The 12,526-nt window shown below is 35.6% G+C and overlaps 2 protein-coding genes across 4 annotated transcripts in view; one reads left to right on the top strand and one right to left on the bottom strand.

Moving 5' to 3' along the window:
• Positions 1-12,526, top strand: part of LOC147872690 (uncharacterized) — a 67,599-nt gene that overhangs the window by 14,914 nt on the left and 40,159 nt on the right. The window lies entirely within an intron of this gene.
• LOC147872693 (uncharacterized) lies at positions 879-10,209 on the bottom strand. 3 transcript variants are annotated; one of them, XM_087355054.1, is made up of 9 exons: positions 9,870-10,133; positions 9,052-9,113; positions 7,550-7,606; positions 5,713-5,769; positions 4,964-5,207; positions 4,078-4,175; positions 3,470-3,669; positions 2,697-2,861; positions 879-1,022 (listed from the first exon to the last, which is right to left on the bottom strand). In XM_087355054.1, the coding sequence occupies exons 1-8, from the start codon at positions 9,905-9,907 to the stop codon at positions 2,715-2,717; spliced, it is 903 nt and encodes a 300-aa protein (XP_087211180.1). In that variant the 5' UTR covers positions 9,908-10,133; the 3' UTR covers positions 879-1,022; positions 2,697-2,714. The 3 variants fall into 3 exon arrangements, with proteins under 3 accessions (XP_087211180.1, XP_087211182.1, XP_087211181.1); XM_087355056.1 differs by having other exon boundaries at positions 9,989-10,133; XM_087355055.1 differs by lacking the exon at positions 9,870-10,133 and adding an exon at positions 10,142-10,209 and having other exon boundaries at positions 880-1,022.

Here is a 12,526-nt window from a genome sequence, read left to right as displayed (position 1 = left end):
TCACATTCATACAGCAAATAGAGGAAGCTTTTTTAAGAAGGGCAGCGGGAAATAAATTTCGACACGTTGGTATTAATGAAGGATAATGCTAACGCGTGTCTGAGGCCTAACCTTTAAAGATGTGGACCGGACTCAGCTGGCGAGGGACGAAGTGAGTTGAGAATTTAGAATTCTGCATAACGAACAGTGAGGGTAGTGAAATATATCAGGCTCCGATGGGCTGGGTATGTAGCACGCAAGGCGTGCATGCAGAATTGCTTGTATCATCAAAACCTCTAATCCTACATAGAACGAAAGACAATTGTGAAGGGCAAAATTAAGCACGTCCTACATAAGCAAAAGGTTTTGGAACTCGTACAAGAACATAAATTCAGAGGCCGAATGTTCAGTCATGTAGTCCGGGTAGCAGAGATGGTTCGTTACCTTGAAAGCGTCTAAATTAAAATGCCCCCTTCACCAGAATATTATTGCTAATGGCTGAATTTTGCATAAGAAACATCTCGTTCCTGCTCGTAAGTTTCTTTAACGCCGCGCCGTAAATCTACGTCATGGGACCGCCGGCTTTACTACCCCGCCGGAGGAAGCTGTGCTATGGATTTCTATCGACCTCGGCCGGGTTTGAACCCGCGTACCTTGGGTCCAGTGGTGAGCAAATTATCCTCTATTCTACGGATGGCGACACGTTCAAATATTACTTTGCTAAAATAACAAACGGAAAGTTTATAAACATGTTTTTTATTTAATATTCTTAAATATATAATTCATATTTAAATGGAAACAATTCAACTACTTAACAAAAGACTACACAACTAAATTAAAAACAATTTAATTAAAATCACTATTTAACTAATACAATTTTTTAACTAAAATATAAACAATGAAACTAAAAACAATTAATTAAAAACAATTTAATTAAAAACACTATTTAACTAATACAATTTAACTTTTTCGCTAAAACAATTAAACAGATTCATTATCTCTTCAATGAAGGAAGCAAACACCACGTCGCCTATTTCTGGTATCTGGAAAGGAAATAAACATTTGTATAAGAACAGGAACTGGAATTATTAGCAACAAGTATGGAGACACTTGCAGCAAAATTTATGAACATATTTTTTTTATTCTTAAATATATAATGCGTGAGCTAAAAACAATTTAACAAATAAAGTATTTAACTTATTTTCTAAAAATAATTTAAATATTTAAGTGAAAACAATTTAACTCTTTTAGTACTATCTATGTAAATTACAGGCTTCAACCTGATTCAGCATTTTTTGGGGTGACTTCTGTTTGACCCACTGTTCCATCTACCTGTCATAACCTTACCTGGTGTCGTAACTTTTATGTCGTGTGATTTTCATCTGCACGGAATTTATGAGTCGGAGGGAGGGCTGGAAATACGTCAAATGCAAGAATATAAAAATTACAAAGAGAACTTCATGCTCATAGTATGCCTTCGTGGCACTATCCAGGCACTACATTTAAATGAGAGGCAAGTCAGTAATTGCGTGGTGGGCGTTTCCTGTGGTGATAATTAACTGTGAGCGTGTAATTAGTTCTGTGTGATAATTGGGCAAGTACTGCCTTATACCTCACACCGTGCCAGATTCTTCTATTCTGTGATACGTATTTCTAGATGTGGATACAGAAACTTTAAGCGAGTTTAATTTGGATAATTTATATTTGAAATAAAACACGTTCGTGAATCAGCTCAAAACTCTGTGCAGTGCCTTAATATTTTCTTCTGACTTTTACTTTTCTAGATGTTCAGGGTTAGTTATCTTACATTCCAGATAATTCCGTTGGATAAATGTTCCTTGCGTCCTTTGAGATTGCTACCAAACGATTCAAAATCCAGAGTTCTTCAATTTGTATTTCATCTTTTCAACAGGGACTTAGAAAGTGAAAGTACGTATTGAAATGAAGCTCACGAGGAGCATTTCAAAGCCAGTTCTATAAACAATTTTGTGTTATTAATTATACAACTACAAATGTTAATGTTTTGAAATTGGTCCCTAAAAATATTACTTTAAAAGTATTTAATTAATTCAGTTTCTCTGAAAATGTTTAACTGTTACATTACTAGGGCTTTGATTATCACTTATTTTAAATGGGAAGGTTATGATTTATGATGGACTTCTTCATAACTGAGACAGCAAACTGTTCCTTTTAGAATTGTGAAATGTCCTTACCTCCAGTCCCCGCCTTATCTCGACGGCACTTATTTTTGTCAAATTTTCCTGCAAAATTGTCTTAAACATTTTAGCTTCTAGAACTTAAGTCACTCCTGACTCTGAATTTTTACTTTATCATCTCAGTGCTTATGAATCCAGGACAAACTCTACAGCAACTCGCCTCTTGTACATGACGTCCCTAAGGGGAGTTTGCGTGCAGTTAACTTAAAGGGGCCGAAGGACGAAGGCATTCGATGACTGTCACTGGCTTACGAGATCGTTAATGTCGTTAAATGGCAAATCTGATATTCAACACAAATATGTCCCACTGTCTCATTTAAAATGGCTTCTTTGAACAAACATTTGCCGGCGAAACCTTTTCACATTTTTATGTATTATGCAAACAGGATGAAGATTTTTCTTAATAATGAAGAAATGAACTCGAAAATGATCATTGATTCAAGCGTGGGGATCTGTTGGGCCCACGTAATAGCTGAAATCCAAAGAAGAGTTGACACTAACCTCACTGTTAGTAGACAGCTAGCAGTCGGGTTGTTCAGTGGCGCAGAAAAATCCTTCATTAGAGAAACAGTCAATTTCTGCCCCTCCGGCCACTTCACAAAGGAAGCTCAGAGAGTCCGTAAGTCCTGCTGTGGCCGACTGCGTGTCGCTGATCTTGTTTTGTCCCTGAAATTCAGAAAATGGTGGATTAGTGGGCTGCAACCCATGAAACAAAACTCCTGTAACTTAAAGTATTGATACAACGTGCGATATAATATTACGATGGAAATTAACTGGTGGATATTTTGCAGATGCACTCTTCCCAATTCGAATTTGATGGAAATGTGACAGAGGAGTTTGATGTAAACCCAACAGAAATGGTTAACAGGAATGAAAGTTTAATTATAGGAGATTTCTGTGCTCAAGTAGGAAATGACGTAATTCTCGTAGGTCAAGAAAAATGGCGACGTGTGCATAATTAACGTCCTTATAAATATAAACTATTTGTAACATATCTTTGCTTTCAAAAGCCAGATTCTTTTTTAAGAAACACAATTATTGTTTAAAACTTAGAATAGAGTTTTAGTGATTTAAATAGTGAACTCTGCTAAATAAGTTCAACTGCAATGCGTTCTTACAAACAAGGGAAGATAAACTTCCCAACCAACCCCGATAATCGAGAGTTTACTCTAGTCATTTTTCGCCACTGACATTCCACACTTGTTTGTTTTCCACGTGCAAGCAACAGATGGCAGGCGAGTGACTTCGTCCAAAGTGTAATGACGACGACTTACCTCTGACGAAGCGACACCTCGTGTGCCTGTGGTTCCTCCTCTTCGATGTTCTTCAGCAGGCAGGGGACGGACGCTGTTGGTCTGCGCCGTCTTGAGGCGTCGCTTCGCCGACTGGCGTCTTGTTCGCCGCAATTTCTTCTTGTGGGCCTGCTCCCGAAGAAGCTTCTGCGTGCGGGCCTCCTGCGGGATGTAGACGTAATCTGAAAACAGAAAGAATGACTTTCAGGTCACAGCATTCTGAAAACGGTTGCTTCTTATCGCGTGGTTTGACGTGAGAGGAGGAAAATCAGCGACATTCATACATCATGCAACACAGAAAGACAGGAACAGTAAAATGCCTTTTGATCATATCTAATCGCAAAATTAAATGTTTAAGTTCATCCCATTTTAATATTATAACTTCTCGATATCTGGGTTCTGGTGCCGTGACTCGTAAGTAGATGAAAAGGTTTTGGAGAAAATAAAGACTCGTCAAAAGTTCTCTTACTTAAAATCGCTAGCAGTCAATCCCAAATAAATCAAAATCGGTGATGTTTCTCAAAATTCTCGGCTATATTTTTTGGAATTTTCTGCTGCTTGTTGCCAGTGAAAGAAAATTAATTACTTACCGGGATATTTATTCCTGTGATCTTCATCCGCCTGGTGGGCTCGTTCATAATACTTTTCCTTCTGCTCCACGTCAATGGCCCTCCACATGCAGCCAAGTCTGCAAATACAAAAAGGGAACTTTTAAGAACACAGGCAGATTGCAGGACGAACGTCCAGGGGTTGCAGCTGGGTAAAGGCAAACGCAGTGGCGTATGAGAGCGAACGAAATGTTTCACCTGTTCTCGACGATCAGAACATTTTTAGCAAAGGGAAATTAGATATCCAATTTCGAAATAACCTGATGCATTCTCTACCCACTTAAGATTTTTTGCATTCTTACATTGAAAGAATTGTTCCGGGAGGTCTCATAAATTCTACTTCTCTGCTAGACTTCTGTCCTGTATATCATGTGTTCTGTTTATAATTAAGTAAATATAGATTTATAATCCAGCAATGAAAATCAAACCAGCCTTTAATATAATGTGCTGAATTTGTGAGTCGAATTTTACAAGATTCAACCTTTTTTTTTTTAATTACTAGGGCTCATAGTTTAACATCATCACAATTATCAGCATTTGTCTTTTTCTCTCTTTGAGTAGAACAAATTTCTAAGTGCGCGTTCAGAACACGAGAAAATTCTCACACATAATTTTACACGATCGCACCGGTGCCATGTTTATAATCGATGATCATACGTAATTTGCTGCTATTCTTATAATTTCGCTTGAAACCAAATTAAATATTCTTAGCTCTAGCAAAAGCTAAACCCACACCACACTGGAAACTTCAAATAATAGGTCTTCTGAATTTGAATGGCTTTGAAGACAATTTGTTGTTCACAAATGCTCTGCACATTAAAATGTTAACAAGTAATAGTTCTAAAGTACACCTTGTATTGCAACTTACCTCACGCTTATCTCCTTGTTACTTTCATGTGGGTACTGCAGAGACATTCTTTTCCGCCATTCACTGGAGTAAAGGATGAAAGCATTTGGTGGTCTACGGACTCTCTGATTCCTCACAACAGCAAGAGGACACTTTGGTGTTTCTTTTCCATGTTCTAAATTTCTCTTCTGTTGGTGATGTTTCTTCGGCTCAACTTGTATTCTGTGCTGTTGGTAATCCTGGTGCATGTTGTCCTCTTTATTTTCTGAAAGAATAGTGGAATCCATAAATAACACAGTTTTAAAACTATAAGATTCAGAATATGGTCAGCAGTATAAAAAACATGGCTGTTTCCAAACTTTTTTCTTCTCTGAAGAATTACAAACATCTTATGCAACTATAATGTATATTTTACAGGATCAAAAGTGTTTCTCAGGCAGTAAATTGAACACAAATTGCCAAGTAGACATTCACTGATGCAAGAATATTATTAGCAGAAACTGAGGAGATAAATGGAGTACAAAGTTTGACTCATGCTGTCATTTTATGACTTGAAAACCAATGGACTGATTTTAATCAACTTTTGTACTGAAGGCACAAATTTGTTGAAGAATCCAAAATGTGTTAAAGATGAGCCCGAAATTATAAAATATTTTGAATAATTGCTATTTATATGACAGCAAAGTTAAAATCTGAAAATGATACCAGAGGAATCACGCCAAAGTCATTACTCACTTCAAGTTACTTTTTTGGGAAAAGAGAGATCTTACCTTTGTCATCTAAGATGCAATTCACAAACGCATCTAATTCCTCTTTTAGTGTTGTCTCTGCAACACAAAAACAGAACAGAGTCAAGTATTATACTCAGCCCACATTATTTTGTTGTATCTAAAAGAATTACAGAGTTTTGTGAAATCACAAGGCAACACCATAACAACTTGGCATCAAATAAAGTGAGAATTATTAAATATGTATCACAAGTTGCAGGTAAATACACTACATATAATGAAACTAATGAAAATGGTAATCCATTAATTAAGTTTTTCAGAATAAATAACTTAACCCTTCAGCGTGGGAATTTAAATTCCGCGCTGCTTGGCGAGGAGTGGTGGCCATTTAAATTTTGCTCTAAAACACTTTATTTATCATAACGTTTGAACTATATAACATATAATGATCAATTCTTCACTGAAACCCTCTTAAAAGATGGTTTTATAATTTCAGCGTATAATATGAACATCCTGTGTGTGAGAAATGCTAGTAGTCGATTAGACGTCGAGTGTTGTACGTAATTTATTGAAACGTCAGAAAAAGTCAACGCTACCGAAATACATAGTTTTTATCTTTTTCTAGCGGTTCCTGCACATGACGCAATGTCTTTGAGGCATTGAATTTCTTTCCTCTGTCAATAATACGCGGGAGTAAATATGTCTGCGCCAGCTGATATTCTGACAGCGAACTGAAGGCCACATATATGCATCATACTTAGCAGTTATAACCGTCTCTTTCTAAGAACTCTTCTGATTATAGACTTCTGAGTATAGGGGTGCTAAAATTGTTGATATTTGAAGACACAGATACAACATAACGGTATATCTATATATATATATATTATGGAGCCCCTTGACCGTTTCAGATAATTTTTTTTCCTCTCTTCTTCGCTGTAGTAGTTATCGTGTCATATGAGACTGAGAGAATGAGTTATCTTACCTCTACAAACAAACAGCTCTGTGTTGAGTGGAAGATTGTGTAACCTCTTAGGTCACGCATTTATTCACAGACTAGCCTTTAGAGATCGAAGAATGCGACGTTGCCAATACATGATCAGAAAGAGCATTTCTTCCACACCAGATCAACTACAAACATCATATATCAGTCGTTATTATTTCCATAATTATGGGCTTTTGAAATTAGGCTTAACAGCAGACCGGGAATTTAAATGCCAGGGCGTCACAAGACGTCCAACCACGGTGAAGGGTTAAAGGTAGAGTAATAAAGGATCTCAACAAGATTTTTATATTTCAGTATTTTTCTGAATTATCTGATAAGTTGAAGATTTCCGTCTTCTGGGTTGTTGCGCTGTGTAGTCTGGTCGATGTTAACCAACGTTTCAGAGTTCATACTGCCTCCGTCATCTGAAACGTTGGTTAACATCGATCAGACTACACAGCGCAAGAACCCAGAAGACGGAAATCTTCATACTCACGGCTGTGAGAACCTCAACTCATACATATCTGATAAGTTATGTCCAAAAGCAACTAACATATTAGTTTTGCTGTATTTGATGCAAGTAATAGCCCCCCAGCAACAGGAATAGCTAATATTTTCCACCCATGCATCATGTTTTAGTTTCTTGGAAGAAATTTAACCTACGAGATAAATGAAATTTTACGTAATAACTTACGAATCAACTTTCTGTCAGAGTCTTGTGTATATAGGATGAGAAAAAAGTCTTGAGTATTATTGTAGCTGGAAGTATAATAGGCTTACTTTCACACGGTCTGTTTTATGAAATATCTGCATAGGGGTCTGAAAATGACAGCAGAGGAAACATGCCAAAATCGTTACTCACTTCAAGTTACTTTCTTGGGAGGAGAGAGGTCTTACCTTTTTCATCTAAGATGCAGTTTATATATGCATCCAACTCCTCTGTCCTAGTTGGTTCTGGAAAAACAAACAGAATAGAGTCAAGGATTAAATTCAGCCTACATTCTTTTTTCTGTATCTAAAAAAGACAGTTTAGTGAATTCACTAGGCAAAACCACGACAACTGGGTATCAAATTAACTGAGAATCATTAAATTTTTACTGCTAGTTGCAGGTAAATACACTGTATATAATTAAACTAGTGGAAATGGTTATCCATAAATGGTACTTTTATTATACTTATGCAATATCAACTCATTTTAATTTGAGGTCACATTATGGAGGTAAGAGCCCCAAAACTATTCTGGGAATTGGCTTATGTATATAGGATGAAAACAAGTCTTCTATATAATTGTAGCTCTCTGTAAAATAAGCTTACTTACACATGGTCTGTTTTATGAAATATTTGCATTGGAGTGACTGATTTTGAGGAAATAAATGGTAGTAAGCACACAGAATGGTGCAGAATCCAAGACACAATGGTCATCCCAAGTCATAAAGTTGTATCAAGGCGGAAGGTGGTCACTTTGAATATTTAAGTAAATAAATAATTTATTTATGTATGTGCTTGTAAGGACAGACATGAAAATTCATTACTTTAAATAAATTCTAAAAGGAAACATTGATATGCATTTTCGTCTCAACATCTTGTGAGTGCAACTGCAATGGACATTTCCACTGATGTCTACGAGATTTACAACATATTTTATGCACATGCTTTGCATAAATGAAACCATTTTAATGCAGCCTCCCTTCGAGTAATTCTGTCGTATTCTTTACAGTATTATTAGGTCTTCTGGGAAAAGAGACCAAATTTGGGAGATGTTTTAATAGTTGTCATTATTGGCTCAATCTAACAATAACACTTTAGGCCTGAAAAATAAAATAATACGTAGGCTATATTAGGAAGAGGCCATACGCAAGTTTACTTTATTGTAAAATTGCCTTCAAGCTTGACCAACCACTGACAATGTAAAACTGTTTTGTGATCACTTTGTTTTTGCAAGGAACTCGGAACACCTGAACGGATTATGATTAAATTTGTTTTTAGGGATATTTCAAACTTTTCTGTGCATTCAAATTCTTTTTTAAAAAATTGGCAGTATCTTACAGGAACAAAATTATTTCTTATGCAATATGTTGAACACAAATTGCCAAGTAGACATTCAATGATGCAAAAATGTTATTAGCAGAAGCTGTAGAGATAAATGGAGTACAAGGTTGACTCATGCTGTCATTTTATGACTTGAAAACTAATGGACTGATTTTGATGAATTTTTGTACTGAAGGCACAAATTTGTCAAATAATCCAAGATGTCCTATAGATGAGCCCAAATAATAACACATTTTGAATAATTGCTGTTTAGAAGACAGCAAAGTTAAAATCTGGAAATGACAGCAGAGGAAACACATCAAAATCTTTACTCAATTCAAGTTACTTTTTTGGGAGGATAGAGGTCTTACCTTTGTCGAACAGGATGCCATTGATGAAGATATCAAACTCACCCATGTTTATACTTGGTATACTATGAACACAGAAACAGAACAATCAAGGATTAAATTCAGCCAACATTATTTTCTGTATCTAAAAAACTGACAGTTTAGTGAATTCACTAGGCAACACCATAACTACTTGGGATCAAATTAAATGAGAATTATTAAATTTGTACCACAAGTTGCAGGTAAATACACTATATATAATGAAACTGGTAATCCATTAGTTGAGTTTGCCTAAATGAATAATTTAATTGTAGTGGTAGAGGGGTTTACTGATGTGCACTTGGACCCTTTAGAAGCATCATGACCAAATACTTGTGATGAGGCAAACAGTGGGAAAATGCTTTGAATATAACACAGATGTGCCTGTGTTATTTATTGATCTCAGGCAAGCTTTTCACAGCATATATAGAATTGAATTATTTATTTATTTAGGATCTTATGCTATAGCTGAAAAAATAATAAGGAACTGAAGGTAAATGAAATATTGTTAGAAATCCTAAAAAATTTGTGCTAATGTTGATGATATTTTCTTGGTTGCAAGAAATGTTCCAGCATTAAAAGAATTATTATCTGCACTGGCAACTGAGGGAAGAAAAATGGTCTTGAAATTAATGAAGTTAAATCTGAATACATGAAAATGTCCTCATTACAAGCAAGAACATACCCTCAAAACTTAGAATTTATTTTACAGGCCTACAATGTGCTTTAACTTAATGCTAAAATACTTTTATTAACATTATATTGCATTAATTTTAATCTATATTAATGTTGGATATGAATACCTTATATTTGGTTCTACGTATTTTATGTCGGAATACATTTCACACGTTTTCAGTTAATATTAGATGCCTCTTTAAATTGGAATTATTGTGATGGTAAAATTTTTAAACAGTTGCATCACCTTTAATGTTTCGTACTTGCAAATAACACGAAACCTTCCATTTTTCTGCAATTAGTTTATTATCCATTTATAACTGAATGATTAATGTTACCGTAATAAGGGATATTGTGCTTAAAATTACAAGTATTTTTCAGAAAATGAAAGAGTACTCACAGGTCGTGCTAAAAAGATTTCTCGTACGATGGCCGTTAAATTCTCTTGTGACGTCACTCCAATCACAGCGATACCAAATATCACGTGAGTGCTATGTCCAATGAATGCGTATTTGCATAAAAAACTATTTAAAATATTCTCGGTAATTAATTTATATAAAATATAATTTAAATTTATATTATATGTGAACTTACATTAGAATTTTTGTGATGATAAGATTTAGAACAACAGTTACGTTATCTGCAATGTACGAAAAAGATCTTTCAATTTTGACGTCACAGCAATCACAGCGATACTGAAGCATTTGCGTGAAGCTGTTTCCGATAGATGTCTGAACACTCGTAGAAATACGATTTAAACCAGTCTCGATGATTAATTTATAGGTAATAATAGATTTAATTTATATAATACACTTGCGCTCCATATGACAGTCTATTAAAATGTTGACCCGAAATTGTTAATGGTTGTTTCCGATCTCGTGTGAAAGAGAATTACATATCTCCAGAGAGAAACTTTCATATGTTCATCAGGGTATTTATACATATTGTCATTGCATGCAAACGTGATCAGATGGTGTAGCAGGTAAGCTACTAACTGATAAGCCACCTCCAAGCAAACGATAAATCTTGAATGGAATGGAGAAGAGAAAACATCACAAATTGCTACAATTTTAGTGGGCTGGTGGCACACTCCTAGTCAGACCCTTTCCATTTCACATTTATCCCGCAACAAAAAATGGTGTATGTTAATGTCTTGCTGCTCAAATACTCCTTAAGAAGTATACTTACAATTACTGTTCCCCACTGCTTCCATCATCAACTACCTTGACATGGTTAGGATTCCTGTCCCATGAGTGGTCTTCCTCTATGCCATCAACTTCTTAAAACTCTTTTTCAAGTTAACACGGCAGCACTTTTTATCAGCGTGTAAAACTGTTGAGTGTTGAGCCAGTTCATTTTCACTTGGTGTGAATTTATGCTTTCAAAAAGTCAACCATCCATTGCTTGTATTGTTTTTCATTTCAAAACCATATACTGATATAAGAATGTTAAAGCCAGCATTAAAAGATTATTTCACTCGTACTCAGTAGAAGAATATATAAATACATGTAAGTAACAATGATGATGGTTTCTCATCATCATTATTTTGCTGTACTGCTGTAGTTTCAAAAATCTGTAAATAACTGTTATGTGTTTGTATTTATATTAGTACTAGAAAGAAGTATTGGGGTATTTGAGAAAATGTGGTAATGTTAGGATACACATTTACATGTACAGATTGTGGTCTTCTGTATTATGACACTATGCAGTCACGTTGCCATTGCTTTTTAGTAATTCCATTGAAACGGTGGTAACCACCTATAATACTACATGTTGTAGTCCAGAAGGCCACCATCCGATCTCACATTGCTGTGAAAACCTCACATATCTTATAGCAGACATGTAGATCAACAAAAGGAATGAGGACCCGAAGTATAATGGAAGTTTAGAGTTCTGAAATGCTGATATGTTGTCTGCATGTTACAGGATGGCTTGCCACAGGCCCTGTCATTGTCATCTTGTCTATCATGACTCATGTATTCAGTGTTGCGTTAGCAGTTGAAGCAAATGCGTGCTCTGGGTGTGTCACACGCCAGACAGGGCAAATGACTGTTGCTAAACTGCTGAGTGACTGAGATATGTAACATTAATTTAGGACAGTCTTTTCTTTCATCTGCATTAAATTACTTTTTTTTTATTTGTGTAATCCTATAAGAACCATTTTTCTTGTGAATTCACTTGGCTATTAAATGGTTTGAATACAAAACATAAAATCTAATAAAAGTCTGAAGGTTGTTGGCGATAGTGCACTTTGTGGAGTATCTGTTTCATAAAATAATAAAACTGTTTTATAAGCTGAATTTTGCTTCCATCTTTCTGTAAAGAAGGAGAAGGTAGAATTCCCGTCTAATTAGTCTGGACTAGGTCTGAGGCTAGCTCAACCAAGGGGCCAACAGGTAGGATTTCTGCCCTCTTCCCCTTTTTTACCTGAAGACAGAAGCAGAGTCCAGATTTCAAAATGTTGTAGTTTTATTACTTCATAATTTAATGATGGACAAAGTGCAAAATAATAATTTTACGTATTATAATGCATTGTCATCAGAAATCTACACAGCCTGTTTAGATTTTGTTTTGTATTCAGACGTTTGTATAGGAGTGTGGATTCACAAGGAAAATGGTTCTTGCAGGGTTACATTAACAGAAAAACTGATAACACAGTTTTAATCATGCAATTGAATGGCATGGTATAATAAATTCTTCTCAGGCTACCAGCCATGTAAGGTGGCTTAATGAAGAAGACCTGGCGTTTCAAGGACGATCTATGTCCTCATCCTCAGGGTACACT

This window comes from Zootermopsis nevadensis, unplaced genomic scaffold (genome assembly GCF_977971745.1).
Source record: "Zootermopsis nevadensis isolate Lab colony 2312 unplaced genomic scaffold, Znev_1.0 Znev_ptg000024l, whole genome shotgun sequence".
NCBI classification, from domain to species: Eukaryota; Metazoa; Arthropoda; class Insecta; order Blattodea; family Termopsidae; genus Zootermopsis; species Zootermopsis nevadensis.
The sequence above is the reverse complement of the archived record's forward strand: the minus strand, read 5'-3'. Positions and strand labels throughout refer to the sequence as shown.

Excerpts from the sequence above, each read along its gene's own strand:
- LOC147872693 (XM_087355054.1), bottom strand. The coding sequence starts at position 9,907 with ATGTATTCCGACATAAAATACGTAGAACCAAATATAAG. Across the intron at positions 7,607-9,051 it reads TGGCATCCTGTTCGACAAAG|AACCAACTAGGACAGAGGAG; the intron begins GTAAGACCTCTA and ends TTGTTTTTCCAG. Across the intron at positions 5,770-7,549 it reads CTGCATCTTAGATGAAAAAG|AGACAACACTAAAAGAGGAA; the intron begins GTAAGACCTCTC and ends TTTGTGTTGCAG.